The sequence below is a fragment of the Chelonoidis abingdonii genome, chromosome 17 (genome assembly GCF_003597395.2).
Source record: "Chelonoidis abingdonii isolate Lonesome George chromosome 17, CheloAbing_2.0, whole genome shotgun sequence".
NCBI lineage: Eukaryota > Metazoa > Chordata > Testudines > Testudinidae > Chelonoidis > Chelonoidis abingdonii.
This window is the reverse complement of record NC_133785.1, coordinates 16674386-16698953: the sequence shown is the minus strand read 5'-3', so window position 1 is coordinate 16698953 and position 24568 is coordinate 16674386. Positions and strand designations below refer to the sequence as shown.

The 24568-nt window shown below is 42.1% G+C and overlaps 1 protein-coding gene across 4 annotated transcripts; it reads left to right on the top strand.

Annotated features, from left to right (window-relative positions):
• The first annotated feature begins 498 nt into the window (after positions 1-498).
• On the top strand, positions 499-24568 carry DNASE1L3 (deoxyribonuclease 1L3). Of its 4 annotated transcripts, XM_075073165.1 has the most exons (10): positions 499-697; positions 9550-9638; positions 12156-12239; positions 12977-13089; positions 14494-14606; positions 18047-18204; positions 18499-18595; positions 19160-19288; positions 19609-19681; positions 22264-24568. In XM_075073165.1, exons 1-9 carry the CDS (start codon positions 566-568, stop codon positions 19639-19641), a joined length of 948 nt encoding a protein of 315 aa, XP_074929266.1. In that variant the 5' UTR covers positions 499-565; the 3' UTR covers positions 19642-19681; positions 22264-24568. The 4 variants fall into 4 exon arrangements, with proteins under 4 accessions (XP_074929266.1, XP_032657266.1, XP_074929268.1 ...); XM_075073167.1 differs by lacking the exons at positions 19609-19681; positions 22264-24568 and adding an exon at positions 4414-4611 and having other exon boundaries at positions 609-697; positions 19160-19527; XM_032801375.1 differs by lacking the exons at positions 19609-19681; positions 22264-24568 and having other exon boundaries at positions 517-697; positions 19160-19527.

Below are 24568 nucleotides of genomic sequence, written 5' to 3'. Positions count from 1 at the left end.
CTTTCATGCAGTCCCCTTTGCATGATGTGACGCTGTGAGCTCATCAACAAGGCCCCTACCTTGCCCACACAAAAGTCCCTCTTAAAGATCCATTTCTTCCAGGCTGCCTACAAGCTGACATTTACAAATTTGTCTATTGTTATTCCTGCTCCCTTTCCCTTGACTTCAGTCTACTTTTCTGTCCTCAACTTGTGAACCCCCTGGGGCAGTGATTTCCTTCTTCAGAGTTTGGAAAACACCTAGTGCACAGTGGATACTACTTCAAATAAATTAGTAATATTGGCAGTATTTAATACACAGGAAAAGGGATGCTGGGGCTCAAAAGTGAAAGACAAGGACCTTCACACTGTGAAAGTTGGCTCTAAACTACTGGAAATCCCCTGAGGCAAAAGTTCAAATTATCAGTAGTTCCCTGTCACAATATAAAAAAACAAAAGGAAAAAGAAGGAACCAGTAGTTCCTGTTAAGTGGTCAGTGGCTGTTACAGTTAACTTCATTTAAATTACAGTCGAGCAATACACAGCACGCACTCTTCACCAGCGCTCTTTGTCCAAGGACTTCAAAGATGTTCTGCATCTCTTTATTTTTGCTTTTCTTTCTCAATGCAACTCTGAGCATAAAAATCTGCTCCTTCAATGTGAGGTCTTTCGGAGAAGCAAAAAGGGCCAGACCTGAAGTCATAGATGTAATTGTAAAGGTATGTTCATTTGGATTAAACAAACGTTGAATTCTCTTTGGACTTCTCAGCTAAATCATCCTGCAGGTTATTTTATCTTTACACACAAAAATTTCAAGTTAATGAATGATTGAGCATTAGAAACGGTTTTGTACTGCTAATGGTAAAAATTAAGCTGTAGCCCAAAGTCACATGTTCAGCAAGTTTTATTTGTAGGGTAATGTAACAATAGAAACTGCAGATGCAATTTCCTTCATAAAGTTAGAGTTAGGACATGCTGGGAGTCTTTGATGCACAAGAAAAATATCTTGCCCTTTGAATCTATAGAGCTTTATTATAGTTTGAAGTGTTATTTGCCTTATTTATTTAATCATTACTCTGAAAGGCTCTCATCTCACTAAGAAATGATCATCACAAGACATTCCCCTTAGCAGGACAGTATAGAGTCATAGCTTCTAAAGCCGGAAGGGACCGTTATGATCATTTAGTCTGCCTGCCCATATAAGCACAGGCCACAGAACTTCCCCAAAATAATCCTGAGTGTGTAGCTTCTAGAAAAACATCCAATCTTGCTTTAAAAATTGCCAGTGATAGAGAATCCACCATGACCCTTGGTAAATTGTTCCTATGTTTAATTACTCATGGTTAAAAATGTGCCTTATTTCCAGTCTGAATTTGTCTAGCTTCAATTTCCAGCCATTGGATTGTGTTACACCTTTCTCTGCTAGATTGAAAAGCCCATCATTAAATGTTTGTTCCCCAAGTAGAGACTTATAGATGGTAATTAAGTCACTCCTTAAACTCAAAGAGCTCAATCTATTTATCTTACCAAAGAGAAGGTTATCACTATAAGGCACGTTTTTCTAATCCTTTAATCATATAACTGTGTTGTTTAAACTGCTTCATAAGTGGGTACTATTAGAGCAGTGATTTAAAATTCAAAAGCGCGACTTCTTTAATGTATTGGAAGAAAAACATCATCACATTTTCAATGTGTTTCATGAATGAGGCCACTTAATGTTTTTAGAAGAGTATGGGTTCATTTGAAATGAAGCCATAAATATTGAAACCTTCAGATCCATGAAAATTATGGATTGTAACTTCAAAGCCTTGTTTAAAGATGTCATAATGATTGAATGTGTCATTCCAGCAGTGTGAAAGTATACACTTATTCCTAGCACTTAAAGGTGTCATTAGAATATATTAGCGCTTTGATAAATAGAGTTAGTCAATTATTGCCTACAATTATTAATATGTCAAAGTATATCCTGGGACCAACATGGCTACCATAGAAGTCAGTCCAATAAACGATATCACCTCACCTACTTTGTCTCGCTAATGTGTCTTGGGTGATTAGTTCTCCTGTTCTAAAGTAAAGTGCTCTTACTCCCCTGTTCTCAGATACTACATTGGATTCATTTTACTTACTAAACAGTTACAGTAAGGATTGTTTAGAATTATGACTAGAGGCTTTACTCATGCAGGTATTCCTTACTCATAAGGATAGTCCCACTGGAGTCAGTAGCGTAGCTGGGGGTGGGGAGAGCGGCCATTCCCCCACCAAGCACAAGTGGCACCTTTTTAATTTTAGTCACACGGGAGCCTGGGTTCCAACACACCAGTGGGGAAAAAAAAAGGCGCCACACCGCATTGGTCTATCCAAACTCTCCCCTCCCCGACCCCCTGCCACCTGGGTGACCCTTTAAATAACTTTACCAACGCCTCCCTCCTTGCATAGGTTGTAACATGAAGCAGCAGCTGATTGGTCAGAAGGTCCCCAAGTTATGATTTGATTGGCTGATACCGCACCGCCCTAGAATGGAACAGACTGCAGCATGTGCTGGAGAGGGGGAAAGGGGTTAATGGCACAGTATGCGATCCATGGGGAATGCGCGCAGGGGACGGGATTGGGACTGGGACATCCCCACCCTGCGGCTGCTTGGGGGTGCTCTGCTGGATGCACTATCCTTCAGGGGGGCAGCTGGGTGTCCCCTCCCGAGATAGTACAACCCAGCTCAGGGGTCCCCAGCTCAGCATGCACTGCGCTGGGTCTGGCCCGTTGACTCCAAGTCCATGCTGCCCCCAAGGCAATGCTGCTGCCCCCGCTGCAGAAAGCACTGCTGGGCTTCCCTTGACTGGGAGCCCCCTACTGCTGGGATCCAGGAGCCCCATGCTGCTGGAATCCAGGATCCCCCCAGCATCACCCCTCCCCACGTTCTCCCTTTTCCCCCGGAAACCCCTGGCATGCGGGGTCCCAGCACCCCAGGAGCTCCAGCCGCCCCCTTCCTTCCACATGCGGCCCAGCCAGGCCTGATGTTTTGCTCCTTGCTGCTGCATGGGTCTGAACTGGGTGCCACCCGCTGTGGCGCTTTTACTGACGGGACAGCGTTCCAGGTCTTCAGCGGCACTTTGACAGCGGGACTTTCACTCGCTTCAGATGTCTTCAGCGGTACTGAAGCTTCATTGCTGAAATGCCGCCAAAGACCTGCGGAGCGAGTGAAGATCCCGCCGCCAAGATGCCGTCAAATACCCAGAGTGCTGCCCCATTAGTAAAAGTGCTGCAGCAGGTGGTGCCTTTTTTTTCCTCTCTTCCCTCCACCGTGACCTGACTATGCCACTGATTGGAGTTACTTATGTGAGTAAAGGTTTACAGGATTGGGCCTTTCATTTGTGTTTTTATCTCCTAAATTTCAACTAAGCTAGAGAAGATTCTGCTTCCACAGAAAAATATTAGATCGGTATTTCCTCATTTGTCCCTTTCACATGATCACAAAACTAAACCAGACAGGATTTGCACTAAATTTACTTTCTTTGTAGCAGTGCTTAGTCTCTCCTGAAATTGGATCATTTCCAATTATCCTGCCAAAACAATACTTTATATCTCATTCAAGTTTCCTATTTAGGGCAACAAATGCCCTTTCATAAATAAAAAATATTAATATAGAATAGCCACTGAATATCTGGGCTGGATCCTGGCCTCTGGTATTCTGCAGCACAAAGCAGTATTTAATGCTGCTTTAACTGGACAGCTGGGGGGTTTCCAGTGTAGGGGAATCCCTGTCAGAGTTTGTTCTGTGCTACCCTTTTCCAGCTGTAGGGGGCATGCTGGCATGGAGAGCAGATGTAGTCACATATTCCAGTGATCCTGTCAGCGTAATGGCTTCTTAAGAACCATTACAAGCTAGCATAGGTTAGAGCTGCCTTGTGCCTGTTCTAATTGAGTGGGGTCCTTATGTGTCAGCCACTGTGTAAAAAGTAAAGAACTATTTAAATGAGCTGTTCCAGTCCCTTGAGTGCACAGTTGTACCTAGTTGTTCACAGATATTTGTGACTTGGTTCTTAGGTTCACCTTTGTGATAGTCACTGTGACACTCTGTACCTCGTGGGAACACCCTACACTCCCATGTTCACCCTTATAAAATGATTGTGCAGTATCCAATGCAAAGTTTATCATGCCAGGTGTCTTCAGAAGGCTCATGATGTACTGAACATTGTTGTTATAGTAATGTTATAGGTTGTAATTTCATGTATATAGTTATGAAGCTGAAAATGTGTCCTCATGGCTTAAAGCAAGCCCAGGCAAAAACTCTCCAAGAGCAGAGAGGCAGTTCACACCTCCTCAGGGCATGTATGGGACAAACCCAGCCCAGCCTCACAAGACAAAAGGACACTGGGCTAGTCATCAACAAAGGATCTGTTGGACTCTTGAATGAGTCACCCTCCCTTCCTTTGGTGAGTTTGGAACTGCGATGAGGTAATGCTCACCTGACTCTGAAGTAGGAGACAAAGCCAAGAGGGAAAAAAGAACATGATAAAAGGGAGAGACATTTGCCAGGCTCATCCTCTTCCACTTCCATCTACAGACATCACCACCAAGCGACTGAAACACTGATCAAAGGGGCAAGCCTGGCTGAAGGGAAACCAGCCAGCCTTTGGTGAGACATATCTAAGTTTGTAAGCACATGGAGAGTGTTATCGTCAGCTTAGAATACATTTTGCTTTTATTTCATTTGACCAAATCTGACTTGTTATGCTTAGATTTTAAGTGATTATAAGTCAATCTTTGTAGTTAATACATTTGTTTATTCTACCTGAAGCAGTGCGTTTGGTTTAAAGCATGTCAGAGACTCCCCTTGGGATAACAAGCCTGGTGCATATCAATTTCTTTGTTAAATTGATAAACTCATATAAGCTTGCAGCATCCAGTGGGCATAACTGGACACTGCAAGATGGAGATTCCTGTGGTTGTGTCTGGGATCAGAGGTATTACCTAGTGACATTCAGTTGCACATACCAAGAAGCAGCTTACATGCCAGAGGCTGTGCGTGAATGGCCCAGGAGTGGAAGTTCTCACAGCAGAGCAGGGTGATGCTGGCTCCCAGAGTCAAGGATTGGAGTGACCTAGCAGGTCACCAGTGCAAATAACACCAGGAGAAAGTCACAGTCACATATAAGGAAAGAACAAATTCTAGAGGTTCCGTGTAGTTAGAAAACCTCAGTGTTACATTCATGTCTCCTGCTGTAACTGTATCTCCCCGATACATTGATATTCATTCATCATTGTATTATAGTAGCACCCATAATGTCCTATGTCCAAACATAGTTAGTTACAGTACCTGTCCCACAAAGCTGACATTCTACGAGCCTAATACTACAAACACGTAAGTAAATTCTCACACAAATAGTCCCAATTACTCGGAACCAATGCGACTGTCACTGAGGTCAATGGAAAGACTCCTATTGGTTTCAGTGGAAATTGGGTCAGGCACCCAGTGAGCAAAGTTACTTGCATACATAAGTGCTTGCAGGATTGGGCCCAAAGACGAAACAAGCTACAAAGGACGGAGAAGAAAGATAAAACGTAACAGAGGTTGACGTGCAGAACCACCAGCTAGGGAAGATGAGCAACGCTCTCTAGGGTTGCCAATGCTCCAGGATTGTCATGGAGTCTCCAGGAATTACAGATTAATCTTTAATTAAAGATTACGTCCTCTGATGAAACCTCCAGGGAGACAGCCAACCAAAACCAGCAACCCTAGCTCTTGCCAGCAGCAATTTGTCCATTTCCTCAGGGATATTTTTTTGGGGGGAGGTTCATAATCAAAGGATTTTTAACACAAACAAGCCACTCAGAGCAATGGGTTCCAAACTACTAGCCACCTTGACAGCTTCCCAGCCAGTTGGGAGGAAAGGACACATCCTTCGCCCATGGTAGCTGCCACCACAGCTACTTCCCATCTACCTTCTAAACCTGCTCCCAATTATCCATGTGACAGGCAGGGCTCTGGGTTACCCTGTAAAGGGGTTGACTCACCCCCTCGGCGCCTCCTGCTGGTTACTTCGGGGAATTAGCTTGATTCCAGCTACAGAGTGCCCTCTGCAGGCCAGTGATCCACCTGTCCTCTGCTGGCCCCAGGCCCCTCCCTGGACCTCGGTGTCCCTTTAACTGGGTCTGCCCCCCTCCCAGGGGAACCCCACTCCACTATCCCCACTTTGCCTCAGTATTGGCTACTGCCCAGTCATTGTCTAGCCCCCACACCCTGGAGCAGACTGCAGTATCAGCCACTCATCATAGGCAAAGGAGTTTTGGCCTGGCTGCCTTTACCCACCCTCCGGCTGCCCCTCTGCAAGCCCAGTACCTTGCAGGCCTAGAATTAGGCCTTGCAGCCTGGGGAGTTGCTGGCCTAGGGCTTCTCAGCTCCTACGGCTTTTCCACAGCCCTGCCTTCCTCTAGGTCCCCTGGGTGAGTTTCCAAGCAGCCAGGCCTGTCTCTCTCTCCAGTCAGAGAGAGACTCTTTCTGCTTCTGGCTCCCCTGGCCTTCTTATACAGCCTTGTGGCTCAGTTTGGAGCGTGGCCCCCAGCTGCAGCCACTCCAGCTATCAGCCCAGGCTTCTGGCTCCAGCTACAGCCCCTTTCCAGGGCTGTTTTAACCCCTTCTCTCCCAGAGCAGGAGTTGTCATAGCTTCCTACTCAGATTTGTACCTTAGCGTTCATAAACTGAGAAGCTAGCATGAACCCTCTAAGCTTAATTACCAGCTTAGATCTGATATCGCTGCCACCAGCCAAGGATTCCCGGGCTTGGCTTCCTCTCTGGTCTCCCAAAACCTTCTCTGGGGGACCCCAAGACTCAGAAGCCCTGGGTCTTACCACAAAGGGAAATAACCCCCCTCCCCTTGTCTTCTCTTTACTTCCTCCCCAGGCTTCCCATCTGTGGGTTATCCTGGAAGATTACTGTACTTAAACTCCTTGAATTACAAAACAGAGAGGGCAATTTACCTTCCCCCCTCCTTCTTCCCCTGAGGCTGCACAGATTCACCCCCGTGACCTCATGACCATAGTAGTCAGAGGGAAATAATAAAAATTTGACATGGAGGTTCATAGACTAGAATACTGTGGGGGACTCACTGTCTAGGTATGCATGGTCTTATGAATCTTGATACAAAGAATTATGGCTGTGTGGCGCTGAATTGCGATTGAGTCTGTCTGACCTCCTGCACTAAGTCAGGCCACAAAACCTACCATACACATTTAACAACCCCTAACCCATAACTGAGTTACTGACAATCCAAATTAGTGATTTGAAGACCATCAAGCTGCATGAGAATCCACCAGCAAAGCGACCCATGCCGCAGCGCAAGAGGAAGCGAAAAACCTCCAGGGCCTCCTGCCAATCCGCCCTGGAGGAAATTCCTCCGACCCAATATGGCGATCAGCTAAACCCGAAGCATGTGGCAAGACTGCACAGCCAGCACCAAGAAAGAATTCTCTGGCAGTAACTCAGTTCACATCACCATCCAACCACCCCACAGACCATTGAGCAGACTTATCTCCGATAATCCAAGAATCATTGCCCAAATTAACTATCCCATCATAAATCCCTCCTAACTTATCAAGCTTAGTCTAAAGCCAAGAAAGTCTTTTGCCCCCACTACTTCCTCTGGAAGGCTGTTCCAGAACTTCACTCCCCCTGATGGTTAGAAACCTTCTCTAATTTCAAGTCTAAAACTTCCAACTAATATCCAAGTCTGTACCATTCGTCCCCGTGCCTACATTAGTACTGAAACTAAAATAATTCCTCTCCCCCTACACGTTAATCCCCCTGATATATTTATATAGGCAAAGCATATCCCCCCGGAAGCTTCTTTATGGCCAGGCTAAAACAAGCAAGCCTCTTTAAGATCTCCTTTTCATAAGGCCAGAGTTTCCATTCTCCTCGGATCATCCTCGTAGCCCGCTCTCTGACCAGTTCCAGTTGAATTCATATCCTCTAAACATGGGACACCAAGAACTGCACACAATAATGTAACAGATGGGCTCACCAGCCGCCGTAAATATAACGGCACATAACACCTCCTTCTCTTGCTGTGGAAATACCTCGCCTCGATGCATCCTACCGCATTTGCTTTTTTAACAAGCCATATCACATTGGCGGCTCATGGTCTCCTGCTATCAACCAATACCCCAAGGTCCTTCTCCTCCTCCGTCGTTCCAACTGATGCGTCCCCAACGTATATTAAAATTCTATTATAATCCTAAGTGCATGACCTTGCAACTTTCACTATTATATTTTCATCCTATACTTATATTCCCAGTTAAAAGGTGGTCAGGATCTTCTGATAGTATCCCGGTCCTCTCACGTGTACGCAAACTACCCCACCGCCTTTGTCATCCGCAAACTTATTAGCACATTCCCGCTTTTGTGACAAGCAGTAAACAAACGATTAAATAAGATCGTCCCCAAAACCGATCCTGAGGGAACCACGCAGTAACCCCTCCCTGACAATCAACCGTCACGATACGACCGCTGGAGTCTCCCCTTTAACCAGTTCTTATCCACCTTACAAACTTTCATATCACCCCATCTTTTCCAATTTACCTAACGTTCCCATGCGGAACGTGTCAAACGCCTACTGAACTGAGGTTAAAATTAGATCTACCGCATTTCCATTTTGTCTATAGTAATCCGTCACCTATTCTCAAGAAGAGATTCAGGTAGGTTTGGCACATCTACCTTTGAGTAAATCCATGTGCAATGCGTCACAATTCCATTTGCCTCAATGTCCTTAATACTTTCTCCCTAAAAATTTTTTCGCAAGACTTAACAATCACTACAGGACCGTCAACAACGCCAAATTACCCCGTAGTCACTTTTATGCCTTTCTTAAAAAATATGGAACTACGTTAGCAATTCTCCAGTCGTACGTACAACCCCGAGTTTACCGAATGCTAACACACAAAGAGAGAATTCCCTTCCTTCGTTCCCTTAGCCCTACCCACAGAGAAAACTCAAGACAGGTTCTTAAAAAAGAAGCTTATATAAAAAGAAAGAAAAACAAACATAAACATAGTCTCTGTATCAGTTGATAATACGGGTCAATTATAAAAGAAAAATATGAAAAACAGCTTATTCAAAAAGATACCAATTTAAAACATTCACAAACTAACACAATTGTAAAATACAACAAAAAAAAAAACAATAAAAGCTTACTGTCTTTTCTACCTTTGTACTCACAACTTGGAAACTGAAGATTAGAAGCTTGAAGATAGAAAGATCCCTCTCATAGCTGAGAGGCAGACAAAAGACACAGATACAAACATTCCCTCCCTGAGCTTTGAAAAATCCGGTTTCCTAATTGGTCCTCTGGTCAGGTGTGTGGTTCCCTTTGTTAACCCTTTACAGGTAAAAGAAACATTAACTCTTAGCTATCTGTTTATGACAGGAGTCCACCCCCATGCATGAGGGCTTGTGGAGGGGTAATTGTCCTTGTCACAATAATCAGTTTCTCTCTTTGTTCTTTTTTTAAATTTTCTAACCCTTGAAAATATACTGAGCACAAACAGGCTTTAAAGCCTTTGCTCTTTTCCGCTGCAGGTTATTTCTTGCTGTGACATCATGCTACTGATGGAAATAAAGGACAACAGCAACAAGATATGCCCTCTTTTAATAGAAAATCTCAATGGGTAAGGCAAACTACAAATGTGCATTCACTAACACAAGTACATGCAGAAAGGCAGAAGAGCTGGTAGAAAAACATAGGAATTGCCATATTGGACCATGGTCCATCTAGTCTGGCCTCCTGTCTCCAACAGAGGCCAGCATCAGATGCTACAATTTGTTAAAAAAACCCTGCAGTGGGCAGATAGGGGGTAATCTGGCCCTCACAGGTCTAAACCTAATTCCTAATAGTTAGAGATGGGTTCATATTGTGACATTGCAGTCTATATGATTTTATAAAAATTTGATAAAGAGTGAATATAATGTAACTGGAATATGCTTCATGCAAAAGGTTTCTTGTAAGGTATCATTACAAAGCTTATTGTCTACTGAGTGTGGTCATCCTATTTGTATAAAGATATCATTCTTGTATCTGAAACTAGAAATATGAAATATAACGCTGAGGGCCTATTGTAATTATGCAAAGTGTGGGCCATTAATGGTGGTTTGGAATCTTAAGGGCTCCCATCAACCAGGACAATTGACTGGATGGCTCTGTTTGCAGGCAAGCCTTCTTGTGAGTCAGGCTGGGAGGAATGAAGGCTTGGGGTCTTACAGTGACATGTGATCATGTCACCTGAACTGGAATCCATCTTTAAACTGGTGCTTTTCCAGTGAGGGGGGGTGAAAACCCAGAGGGACAAAGGATCCCCGCCTTATGCAAAAGATATATAAATGGGTGGAACAGAACAGAGATTAGCCATCATGAAGAATCTACCACCTGAGCTACCACCTGAGCTGGAACAAGAGCTGTACCAGGGGAAAGAATTGTGCCCAAGCCTGGAAGGTGTCCAATCTGAGGAAAAAACTTACTGAAGCATCTCTGAGGATGAGATTATCTGTATTCAGTTTGATTAGACATAGATTTGCGCATTTTATTTTATTTTGCTTGGTGACTTACTTTGTTCTATCTGCTACTACTTGGAATCACTTAAATCCTACTTTCTGTATTTAATAAAATCACTTTTTACTTATTAATTAACTCAGTATGTATTAATACCTGGGGGACAAACAACTGTGTATCTCTCTCTATCAGTGTTATGGAGGGTGAACAATTTATGAGTTTACCCTGTATAAGCTTTATACAGGGTAAAATGGATTTTTTGGGGTTTAGACCCCCCTGGGAATTGGGTATCTGAGTGTTAAAGACAGGAACACTTCTGTTAGCTGCTTTCAGGTAAACCTGCAGCTTTGGGACAAGTAATTCAGACCCTGGCAGACGGGAGTGTCTGGCTCAGCAAGACAGGGTGCTGGGGTCCCGAGCTGGCAGGGAAGGCAGGGTAGAAGTAGTCTTGGCACATTGGGTGGCAGCTCCCAAGGGAGTTTCTGTGATCCAACCTATCACACATATGCTTACTGTTAGTATAGACTATTATAACTATAGATTATCTAGTATCCATATAAAAATTCAAGCTTTCTTTGACTTTTGCTAAGATCTGGCCCCCAAGAACACCCTGTGGTAATGAGTTCCACAGTCTAATTGCAGAACATATGACAAAGTATTTCCTTCTATCTGTTTTGAATTTTTCCATATTTCAATTTAATTGAATGTCCCCATTTTCTTGCATTGTGAGACAGGGAGAACAGACTCTCCTGATCTACCCTCTCTAAAGCATGCATTATTTTATATATTTCTGTTATGGACCTTCTTTTTTGTCTCCCTAAGGTAAAAAATACCGATCATTTCAATCTATCTTCACATGGCAGCTTTACAAAGCCCCTAATCATTTTCATCACCCTTGTCCAAACCCCTCTAGTTCTGCAATACTCTTTTTGAAATGAGCTGACCGGTATGGCACACAATATTCTGAAATGGGGACGAAAGGACAGGTACAAAAGTCTATGTGATTTGCTAAGCACCAGAGCACTCCCTTGAAGGATCAGGTCCTTACACTGAAAGATCTCAAATTGAACTTCATGCATAAAAAATACAGTAGAAGAGAACTAGGTTCTTTGACTGGCTTACTGAAGAAGATAAGCAGCAAAGTCTTTACAGGCTAATTTTGAAAAAATCTGTCTGATTAGGGTAGGGTTCAGTAGGTCTAAAACTAATGCATCATGGGAAATAAAATGAAGACAGACAGACAGAGTTGGCTGACAGCATACAAAGAAGGGGGAATTCACTTTTAGCTAGAAATAAAAATTGTCTTTGTTGGATAAAAATAATACTGAGATGAAAACTATATCCCTGTAAGTTTCTGCTCTAGAAAATATAATGCATTTATGGATGGATGGAAGTGAGGCATAGGAAAAGAATAGCATAAAGCCTGAGGTTAAAAAACGCATCATGAGAGGTGTAGAAAAAAAAAGGTGAAAAATTATACAAAAGAGGACATCAAAGATAGTTTTAGGTGACTTATTTCTGTAACCCAACACAAGAAGTCAGTGTTTCAGACCCTCTTACATGTGTTTACTAATATAAAGATTAAATAGAATTCCAAACCCTTATAGAGACAAATCTACTTAAAATATTCTCTTTCTAGTCAGTATCAAGAAGAATATGACTACGTGATCAGTAAAAGGTTAGGAAGAAAGTCCTATAAGGAACAATATGCTTTTATCTATAGGTAAGTGAATTCCATATGTTATGTTTCTGTCTCCGTTTGCAAGCTATTCTCGTATAGTAAAAAGATTACAAACTAATGCAAAATGCAGATGCCTGCAGGATTAGCAGTGTCAGTGCCAGAAAGCCTATCACACTAGTTTTCACACAACTATATTAAATTCACATTCACTTCCAATTACAAGTCAAGAGGTTGACTTTGATACAGAAAGCCCTATACGAGCAGGGTTCTGGCTGTGTGAAACCCTAGCACTACTAAAATCAATGGCAAAACTCCCATAAACTTCAGTGGGGCTAGGATTTCCTCCCACATCTCTCCCTATGTCCTGTCATGGTAGCAATGATCCATACCTGCCAAGATCTTTAGGCAAGGAGAATAGAAGATTTTTAATGTGCATAAATTGAGTTGGGTCTTGCCTAGCTTGTATACTAGTTACAGCCATCAGTGTAGATGTACAAGTTCAACCTCAATGTAGACAAGCAAAGGTGCTATTCTGGCCAACCGTCAGTCTCTGGAAGCGAAGGAGGTGGGATAGTAACTTTGAGCTAGAAATCACGGTTGATGTTGAAATGTATGGTTATTCTACTGACACATTGAATAGGAATTTTATTAAGTCTTCTCAGCTGCAATGTAATGCACCTTTTGCTACTAGCCAAGAAATTACTAAGTGAAGTGATATGACCAAACTATTAGTGAATGTGATATCCAATATTCTATTGATGGGTTAAATTACTTTGCAGATCAAATGTGGTGTCAGTGAAGCAAACCTATCAGTATCCAGATATTCAGCCTGGAGATGTAGATGCTTTTTCTAGAGAACCCTTTGTTGTCTGGTTCAAGTCTCCAAAAACTGGTGAGAAGCTGCCAAGATCATCTTGTCCTCTCTCAAAGTTTTTCTAAAATGAGAAAATAATGAATGAAGCCGCGTTTCAGTGCATGTAGGGTATCTCGGGATTTGGGTAGCTTGCTGTAGGAGTCTGAGATAGCTAGGCTTATCCTCATATGAAGCTTGGATATTGGTATTTAGAACTTACTTTAATTGTAAGATTGTCGACAAGTTTGCAGACTTGTAAAGAAACTTCACTACACTACACTGAGCCGTGTCATCCCTTCCACTGGGCGACATGAAGTGGGTAAAACGGCCCAATCTGAAGGCTCTATTATCTCTTAGTAGGATAGAGTTCACATTGCAGGGCATAATTCCATAAGATATGGAGCACCCTCCTGTCTCATGGACATCATCAGAGGCTTAACATATATGAAGATCAAGCTATAATTCCTCTACCCAGAGGCAGAGAAGAAAAATGTCATCAATGATTGACTTCCTCAAAAATACAAACTAGACCTACGTCTCCCACATATGTAGGTTTCTGTGGATATGATATTAATGTGATTTGTGTTGCTGATGCAACCACCAAAGTTAGTGTTGTTACTGGTTGTCTAGTAACATTTTCTTATAGGTCCAGTAACACAAAGTATATTGACATCATATTCTAATGAGCAAAAGAGATAGAAGTGGGGAATGAAGTGCAATTGTTCTATTAAAATTTGGCTAAAACCAGAAATAAGTATTGGAGAAGAATATTGCAACCTTACGCTGTATCTTTTTCCAACTGAAAGAAAACATATTAAAAATGGGTTTTCCATTATGTAAAACCCTAAAACATGCAATATGTGTCAGGTTAGTGATCATGGTAATTTTGAATGAAATCTAGCAGCTGGACTGTTAAGGTTCAGTTATACAAGGTGCCGAGCACTTGTCCTGATCCAGTAGAACACTTAAGCAAACAATTTTATCTATGCGAGCGACTCCATTGGAGTCAGTGGGATTATTCTGTGTGCCTAAGAGTTCTGTTGGATCAATGCTCAGCACCTTGCAGGAACCAGACTTAACAGCTCTCCTGCTAGAATTTTGATCATTGTGATCATGGACGCTGCGCATAGCGTGCATTTAAGAGATTTTTTTCCATAATGGAAAAACATTTCTGTACCCTTTTGTTTCAGTTGAAAGGTTGGATAAATTCGTTTGATAGACATCAGGTGCTTATGTGCTTAAGAGAAGATGCTTAATGATCCAGGTTATCATTCGTCCTCAGACTAACTACATTCCTCAGTATAAAAAGTTGTATGAATGAAGTATTTTTATTAAAGAACACACATTTTCATTTCAAACTACTTTTTCTTATCTTGATGATTATTTTTATAAAGGTTAAAAGTCATTTAACCATTTTTCCTGGGAATTTGCTTTGTTTAAAAGTTGTTCAAGAATTTGTGATAATCCCTCAACACACCACACCTGAAACAGCTGTCCGGGAAATTGATGAGCTCTATGATGTGTATTTAGACGTCAAACAGCGCTGGAAATCTAAGGTAAGTCACCGTTAAGCTCATATATTTATACTGCTAAACACAGATTTGAGAAAGAAAGGATTTAGTGACATTGAATCATTCTGGTGCCAACATTATGAAGCTCGTGATTTCAAAACTGTTGATGCGATTAAGAAACTCTGATACATTTTCATGTAGTTCTACACTTTCTGATCAGTAAACTGGATGTCTCTGTAGAAAGCATGCTTCTTAAAAGTGTCTCCTCCCTTACCCTTGTGTTTTGCTCCTGAGAATGCACAACTGCAATCTGGTTCAAAGTCAGTCTAACCAGGCCAGCCTTATCACAGGTATATAAACAGATGGAGTGTCAAAAGTGACACTTACCTGAAAATAGTGTTGCCATACCAGGAGTTTATTGACCAATATCTTACTTCGGAGACACAGAATATCTTCCAGGAAAAGCAAACATATCAATCTCTGCTCTCTGTCTGTTCTTCTGTCTCACCCACCACCCTGGTACTGACATAGCAGAGAATGATTTCCTGGCATAGTTAGAGATCCTGATTCTGATCTCTTTTTAAACTGGTGTAAATCAGGAATTATTTCATTGAAGTCCATAGATCTGTATACCATTGTAAAACCAAACAATGTGATATCAGAATCAGGTTCACTATACTCGACACAGAAGTTTAGCTCATTGCCCAATCTACTGTAGTATCCTGACCCCAACAATGAGCAACATATGACGTTTCAGAGAAAGAAACAAATGCATAATGTACCTAAACCAATAGTCTAATGCTATATACTGGGGTGGAAAATTCCACCCTGATCCCTGGAGATGAGTTGGAGTCCTCATTTGTTGACCTTATATAGCCACAAATGTTATTACTGGGCATAAAAAAATCAGATCCTATTTTTAATATTTGTCCTCATTACCTGATTACCCCCTGTGGAAGTGAATACTACACCGTGAATAAAGTATGCTGTGGGATGGTGGTATTTGCTCTAAATTCACTGCCCTTTCATTGATGGTGCCCTTGTTCTGCTATTATGAGACAGGGTAAAGAGAGAAAACAGAGCACTTTCCATTCTATCCTTCATCATTCAGATGATCAACTATGCCTCCTTTAATACTTTCCTTACCAAGAGTAGCTTTGGCAATATCTCATACCTTTAGCCATTGTTGTTGTATCTCTCTTTGATCTCCATTATGTTCTCTTTAAGAGATGGACAGAGTACTCCAGCATCCCAAGCATCCCATCTGTTTGCTTTTTACTGCACATTGTGGAAACATCTTTAATGAGCTCTCTGCACCAGCTCTTATGTCCCTCCCTGCCCTGCACCCTGTCCATTCACCCGCCCAAGAATCCAGCAAGTTTAGAGCCCATCAAAAGTGTATGAGATGTCTGGACTGAGTCTCCTTCCATCCCCCATAAGGTGCATTACTGTATCTTACATTGTAACTATGTCTAACAGTCAAGTGGAACCCAGTTGCTGAAAGCGTCCTCCTAAGTTGTACACAAGTTCTGTATCTGCACTGATACACATGCACAGGCAAACACTTACATATGTGCTTATCTTACATTTGTAAAGCTACACACATGCATAAACATTTGCAGGACACAGGCCACTTTTCTTTATTGCTCTCTGAAATGTCTAGTTTTGGGACACAGTTTAAGTGGTATCTCAAGAACTGAGCTCATCATGTGTACAGTGCACAAGATGTGGGTTCTTAAATATTATCTGGGGTCAATTGAACAACGTATAGCAATGCCCCTCTGCCATGTACATTGGCCAAACCGAACAGTCTCTATGCAAGAGAATAAACGGACACAAATCTGACATCAGGAATCATAACACTCAAAAACCAGTGGGAGAACACGTCAACCTCTCTGGTCACTCAGTAACAGACCTGAAGGTGGCAATTTTGCAACAGAAAGACTTCAAAAACAGACCCCATTGAGAAACTGCTGAGCTTGAATTGATTTGCAAATTAGATACCAGGAACTATGGCTTGAATAGAGACTGGGAATGGCTGAGTCATTACACTACTTGAATCTATTTCCTTCTGATAACTATCCTTACGCCTCTTGTCAACCATCTGTAATTGACCATCTTGATTATCACTACAAAAGTTTTTTCCTGCTAATAACAGGGCATCTTAATTAATTAGCCTCTATGGCTATGGCATCTTCTCTGTACGTGTATATATACTCTTCTTATATGTTCCATTCTATGCATCCAATGAAGTGGACTGTAGCCCACGAAAGTTTATGCTCAGATAAATTTGTTAGTCTCTAAGGTGCCACAAGTACTTCTGTTCTTATAACATAGTTTGGCTCCAACACCAAATCTAAAGAAAATAAGTATTCGGAAAACTTTTCCCAGATTGCTATGCTGCTTTCATTTCCAGTCTTCTGCTCACCACATTACTTACAAGTGTTCTGGTGTCAGAGATGGAATATCTGCAAACAAAACTCCCAGAATAAAAATTACAGCTGCCATTCAGCAAGGAAAGTGTATGTATATTTCAATCTCTGTATATCTTTGTACAGTGAAATATGGGCTCTGCAAATAGGATGGTGGATTTTTCTTTTAAACTATATGCCAGCATTGAAAAAAAATCCCATTCTCCCCCCCCCCCCTCACACACACACACACACTTCTCAAGTAATAACAAGCAAGTATTTAAAGATTATTTATATCTAATTAAATGTCAGGCCAAATCAGACCTACAGACCTCAACCTCCTACCTTGCAAATATTGGTTTGGAACAGAGTTTGCAATTTCAGTCTTTCCATAATGGACCAGATCTGAGCAAGGAGTTTGGAATTTGAATCTAGTGTCATCAGACACTACTGTAATAAATAAATAAATAATAAAAATAGTAAATCAACGTTAAGATTACTACTAAGCCAAATACATCCTTTATGCAATCTGTGGACATCACTGGAGTCAAAGCTGGGATGGCTACAGCTGGTCTGATTACTTCAGTGGAAGCAGGATCAGACCCTCTATATTAATCGTATCTATTTCAGTGATACTCAGTCTGAGGCTTGTGAGCTGCAAGTGGCTCTTTAATGTGCCTCCTGTGGTTCTCTGCAGCAAGTGATATTAAAACAGTGTGATTTAAATTATTAACCAATCTAAGTTATTAATCAATCAGGATGTTTTTACTATGTTATTAACCAATTGTAGCTGATAAAATAATAATACTTGGTCAGTCATTTTGCTGTGAGAATAATTATATATTTCCCATCTTACTGTTGAAATATGAATAGTACTATATTAAATGAAACAATGAATTCACACAACTGGGTAATGTTGATCGCTAGTTTAGCTCCCAAACCACTGAGGTCTGAGTATCACTGATCTATATATTTTAAGCATCCATCCCTGCTTTTAATAGCCATTTTTTAAATGGTGTCTTTGAGGATTTATTGCTGTTAAGTTAACTTCCATCTTACAATCTTGCCTTTCAGAACTTCATCTTCATGGGGGACTTCAATGCTGACTGTGGTTATGTTCCAAAGAAGCACTGGAAGAACATCAGGCTGAGAACTCACTCTGAGTTTGTGTGGCTAATTGGCGACAAAAATGACACAACAGTTAGGAACAGCACAAACTGTGCATATGACAGGTAACAATTCACTTGAGAAACATTCAGTGGGGATCCCCAAGGTAGAAAGCACTGTGCCTGGTAAGGCATTTGCAGGATACTAGGTCACGTGAGATGGAGGGAGTACCACAGAGACATTGGGAATGGCCAGCATTGCACTAAAGCAGCCCTGGTGGTGGTGGTTACTCCATTATTAGGTCATTATTTTGCTAAATCACACACCACACAACATAGTTGTTTTTTTTTTTAAAATCTTCAAAATCAGACACGTCTAGGAGCATTAGACACCTCTGAATGACTCTTTGCTTCTTTTAGAATTGTGATCCATGGTGAAAAGCTCATCGACGCTGTTGTCCCAAACTCAGCTGGTATCATTGATTTTCAAAAGGCCTTTGGAATGATTGAAGAGCAGGTATGGCTTCCTTTTTGGTTTTTCATTACAGGACCATATGCAGTGCTTAAACAATGAGTTTGCCAAACAAAGAATATTCTGATTTTGGATGATGTGTGTTGAATGTGCTACATATCTGAAAGCCAATCTAGCAGCTGGCTCCAAGAGAGGACTCTCAGCTTCCGTAGCTGTATGGTTAAGTGTACCTGCTGAAAGCACAGTGGGTTAGCATATCACAGTAGAGTGGGAAAGGTCTTTTTGGAATGATGAGGCACTCTATCTTGAAGAGAAAAAGTAATGTTTCAATGTTCAGCAAACAATAAAAATATTGAATAATGGCCCTATTTATAAAAGCAGCTTCATTTCCATGTATAAAGCTTTTACTTTCACAGGAATCACCTCACCTACCACTGAAATGCAACCACCTATAGAATAGAATATGGCAAATAGCTAACAATGCATAGCAGCACTGCATAACAACACAGGAACAGGACAAGAAGGAAAGAATACTTGTATCCAACTAAAGCTGTGTTTTGCGCTACATACTGTGAATACATATATATATATATATTTTTAACTTCACAGGCTCTGGAAGTTAGTGATCACTTTCCAGTAGTGTTTGAGCTTAAAACTACCCAGAGTTTCCTCAACGGACCAAGATCGCTTGCTGCAAACAAAAGAAAAACAAGAACTCTCCACCATTTGTCAACCAAGGTACCTTGGATTCTCTTGCTATCCTCCTTTGTGTGTACATTAAAATAGTTAAAACATACCCCAAAAATTCCCTTTAAAACAACAGGTAATGTTTAAAATTTAGCCTAGTTGTACTCTCTCCTGATGCAATATTTAGTAGAAAAAACAATATTTTGTTTAATTGTGAAATATTATCTAGGAAGATGAATGAAGTCTGTAGATTATAATAAAGTAACTAAAAATAAATCAGCTAAAATTAACATTGCTGAATTCTTGTCGTGCTGAATACAAGCGTAGTGAGATATTTTAATGTGAAATGCTTTCACACTTTCTTCTTCTAGGCCTGTTGGACTGAGAAGTCTGTTTATTCATAACTGTTCTAGAATTCTGGCATTCCTGTTTTGTGTCATACAGGTAAAAACTTTTAGTGTCAAGGGTTCAGAATAGCACCGCAAGGGTAGCACTACTTGCAGTATACTCTCATTCTGCTCTTTGGGACAGATCAATTAACTTCAACTGAGCTATGGCAGTTTACACCAGTTAAGGATCTGCCCCATTAACCCACCATGTTTCAGACTACAGTAACTCCTCACTTAAAGTCATCCCGGTTAACTTTGTTTCGTTGCTGATCAGTTAGAGAACATGCTTGTTTAAAGTTGCTTAGTGCTCCCTTATTACATCGTCTGGCAGCCACCTGCTTTGTCTACTGTTTGCAGGAAGAGCAGCCCATTGCAGCTAGCTGGTGGGGGCTTGGAACCAGGGTGGACCAGCAGCCCCCCATATCAGCTCCCTGCTCCCCTAAGTTCCATGTGCAGCAGCCACCCAGCAGACTCTCAGTTGTGGGCAGTTCAGCTGTCCCTCCCCCCACTGTCATGTGCTGCTCCTTCCCTCTGCCTTGGAGCTGCTCCCCGGAGCCTTCTGCTTGCTGTGACGGGGGAGGGGGAGAAGAGGGCACCTAATATCAGGATGTTCCCTTCCCCCCTGCTCCTGCACCCCGCTTACCCCATCTCCATAGAGCAGGGGGGACACACGACAAAGCTCAGGACGGAGAGAGCTTGCCCGCAGCAGCTGCTGTCTCAACTTGCTGAATCTACTTAAAAAGGCAGTGTACTTAGAGTGTGGTCAGCATACTTAAAGGGGCAATGCACATCTCTCTCACACACACACACACACACACACACACGGTGTGTCTCTATCTGCCATGTGGTCTCCCCTCCGTCCATTCATGTTGCCTTGTAGAGTGTGAGGCTGATTGCCCTTGAGGGCTTAGCTGATTGCTAGTTCATCATTTAGCAGTAAGGCATTTCCTGGGAAATATCCAACCTGCTGACATCACTACCTCAACCAAGCTTCACAATCATCGTTGCTGTGTACCAGATAAATTGTTTGTTTAAAACGTATACTCTCTGTGTGTGTGTGTGTGTGTGTGTGTGTGTGTGTGTGTGTGTGTGTGTGTGTGTGTACATAATATAGTCTTTGTCTGGTGAAAAAAATTTCCCTGGAACACATCCCCCCACCCGCAACACACACACTTACATTAATTCTTAGGGGGAAATTGGATTTGTTTAACATGGTTTCGCTTAAAGTCACATTTCTCAGGAACAAAACTACAACATTAAGTGAGGAGTTACTGTATAGGTAAAAAAGGGCAAAATGAATCAAAGCATCGAGCATATCATAGAATCATAGAAGATTAGGGTTGGAAGAGACATGAGGAGGTCATCTACTCCAACCCCCAGCTCAAGGCAGGATCAACACCAACTAAATCATCCCAGCCAGGGCTCTGTCAAGCCAGGCCTTTACAACCCCTAAGGATGGAGATTCCACCACCACTTTAGGTAACCCATTCCAGTGCTTCACTACTCTCCTAGTGAAATAGTGTTTCCTAATATCCAACCTAGACCTCACTCACTTCAGCTTGAGACCATTACTCCTTGTTTTGTCATCATCAGAACAGCCAAACTCCATCCTCTTTGAAACCCCCTTTCAGGTATTTGAAGGCTGCTGTCAAATCCCCTCTCACTCTTCTCTTCTGCAGACTAAACAAGCCGAGTTCCCTCAGCCTCTCCTTCTAAGTCATGTGCCCCAGCCCCCTGATCATTTTCGTTTCCCTCTGCTGGACTCTCTCCAATTTGTCCACATCCCTTCTGTAATGGGGAGCCCAAAACCAGACACAATACTCCAGATGTAGCCTCACCAGTGCCGAATAGAGGGGAATAATTACTTCCCTCGATCTGCTGGCAAAGTTCCTACTAATTCAGCCCAATATGCCATTAGACTTCTGACAACAAGGACACACTGCTGATTCATATCCAGCTTCTCATCCACAGTAATCCCCAGGTCCTTTTTTGCAGAACTGCTGCTTAACCAGTCAGTCTCTGGCCTGTAGCAGTGCACGGGATTGTTCCGTCCTAAGTGCAGGACTCTGCACTTGTCCTTGCTGAACCTCATCAGACTTCTTTTGGCCCAATCCTCCAATTTGTCTAGGTCACTCTGGACCCGATCCCTACCCTCCAGCATAACTACCTCTCCCCCCAGTTTAGTGTTATCCAAGAACTTGCTGAGGGTGAAATCCATCGCATCATCCAGATCGTTAATAAAGATGTTGAACAAAACCGACCCAAGACCGACCTGTGGGGTACTCCACTTGATACCGGCTGCCAACTAGACATCGAGCCATTGATCACTAACCATTTATTAACAGAAATAATGAACATTATATTTTGGAGCCAGCAGCAAGACGAGGGTTAAAGTGAAATAAACCTGCTCATGACATTACAGTAATACAAACTAGTACAATTCTGCTGAGTCAATACACACAGTTTTACCAATTGTTCTCTTCACTCATGGCGTGCTGTGCTAGAGACACAGAATCCATTTTCTCCTGCAGAATGATTGTTTTGATTCCAGAAATGACATCTTAAAAAAATCCATTTCCCTTTCCTGTATGAAAGCAGCCAAGTAGTAACAATGCCCTGTTTGTTCTCATTCCACAGCCAGCAAGTCACTCCTCCTGCCGTTAACAATTCATCCTTTCTCACATACACCCCACAGGTGTAACTGCCACAGGAGAGGTTTCCTGTTGACTCCCTCAATAGAGCGAGGTTGTGATTTCAAGTACAATCTGATTATTTCAACACTGATGTCTTCTAGGCTTACACAGAAATTAATTGCATTTTCCCCCAGAGCTTTCACAGCAGCAAACACTGCAGTATCATAGATTTAAAAAACGCAATGGATAATATTATTCAATACCACAATGATCTTTTTCCTCAAACAACCCCATACAGCTTTATGCAGATACCTGACCCTGTTGGGTGAAAGGCTTGTGAAAGCTATCAATTTAACTGGGTAGTGTGGGGAATTAAGAACACCCTTACTTCCCAAGTCAGTGCTCTCAAGTATTTTGTAGATTGGCAGAATGGTGGGGCAGGAAGGAAGGCAAACAAGATACTGTTTTTAAAAGAAAAACAAGGATTGACCTATGTGAAAGCTTATTCCATGTGAAGAACGGATTTGAAGACAGAAGCTAAGAGTATAATACAGTGGTTCTCAAACTTTTGTTCTGGTGACCCTTTTCACATAGCAAGCCATTGAGGGTGACACCCCCCCCCTCATAAATTAAAACCACTTTTTTATATATTTAACACCATTATAAACGCTGGAGGCAAAGCAGAGTTTGGGGTGGAGTCTGACAGCTCATGACCCCCATGTAATAACCTCGTGACCCCCTGAGGGGTCCCAACCCCCAGTTTGAGAACCCCTGGTATAATAGATCAAGTCAGTGTGAAAAAACTAAACTTGCTGCAGGACTTAGTCCTAAGGGGACACAGTTCCATAATCTCCGATTGTACTTATGGTCCTACCAAATCCACAGCCCATTTTGGTCAATTTCACGGTCATAGGAATTTAAAAATCATAAATTTCCTGATTTCAGCTATTTAAATCTGAAATTTCTGGGTGTTGTAAATGTCAGGGTCCTGACACAAAAAGGAGCTGGCGGAAAGGCTGTGTTGCAGTACTGCTCTCCTTACTTCTGCGCTACTGCTGGCAGGGGGCACTGCCTTCAGAGCTGGGCAGCTGGAGAGAGGTGGCTGTTCGCCCGGAGCCCATCTCTGAAGGCAGAGCCACCACCAGCAGCAGTGAAGAATTAAGGATGGCGTGGTATGGTGTTGCCACCCTTACTTCTGTGCTGCTGCTGGCGGGGAGCTGCCTTTGGAGCTTGGCGCCTGGCCAACAGCTGCCACTCTCCAGCGGCCCACCTCTGAAAGCAGCACAGAAGTAAGGGTGGCAATACTGTGACCTCCCCCTAAAATAATCTTGCGACCCTCCTGCAACTCCCCTTTGGTCAGGACCTCCTATTTGAGAAATGCTGGTCTCCCCCATGAAACCACAGGGTAAAAGCACACAAAAGGCCAGATTTCATGGGAGAAGACCAGATTTCATGGTCTGTGACACATTTTTCATGGCTGTGAATTTGGTAGGGCCCTAGTTATACCGCACTAAAGACAAAACAAAGCTAGATTTAGAACAATTATTGACATTGTAAGTTTTATTAAATGCCACGATCTGATACCAATTATGTCTCATTTAAAGGTTACTCTGCAAAAACAATCATAACAGCCAGACTTCACGACTTATTGTGCATTATCTGTTTATTTTCTTTGTGGCTTTCAGAAAGAAATAATGTACGCAGAAATAAGTATCACTCAGAGATAACAAAAATGGCCATCTGCAATGACAAATGTACTCTCAAAAATATCACTATTTTACTGAGGTGTTTTATATGTTTTGTCTTCAGCTGTAAACATGAAAATAATCCTTGATGCAAAATTGGGTGGGGGGAGAGAGACAATACAGATTGCCATAAATATTCAGGCCTCAAACATGAAGATGCCTGACTTCACTTTTTAGATACAATTGTCTAAGAGAGCTTCTAGCAATTGTAGAGAAATGTTCATGCTCAAACAGCGCTCATGCAGATGGTTCATGATGGGATGGGATGTAGTTTTGTTGCAGAGCTCCAAGAAGAAATATTACTCAGATTCATAATAATCAGTTGGGGTTGGGGAGACAGCAAAGTAGGCATTCAAAGTTTGAGTGGTTTGTAATATTATGCGACCTTGCAATAGGTCTATAGAATATGACATCAGTTTTCCTGTGTTGTACTCTTTAAATTTAACAGAAAATGTAGCTTAATATGTTTAACATTGTCTGTACTACATCACTTTCCTCGCCAGGGGGAGGAATACCTATTTTTGTTCCCCGAAAAGCAGCTTTTAAAAATGTAAAAGCTTGCAG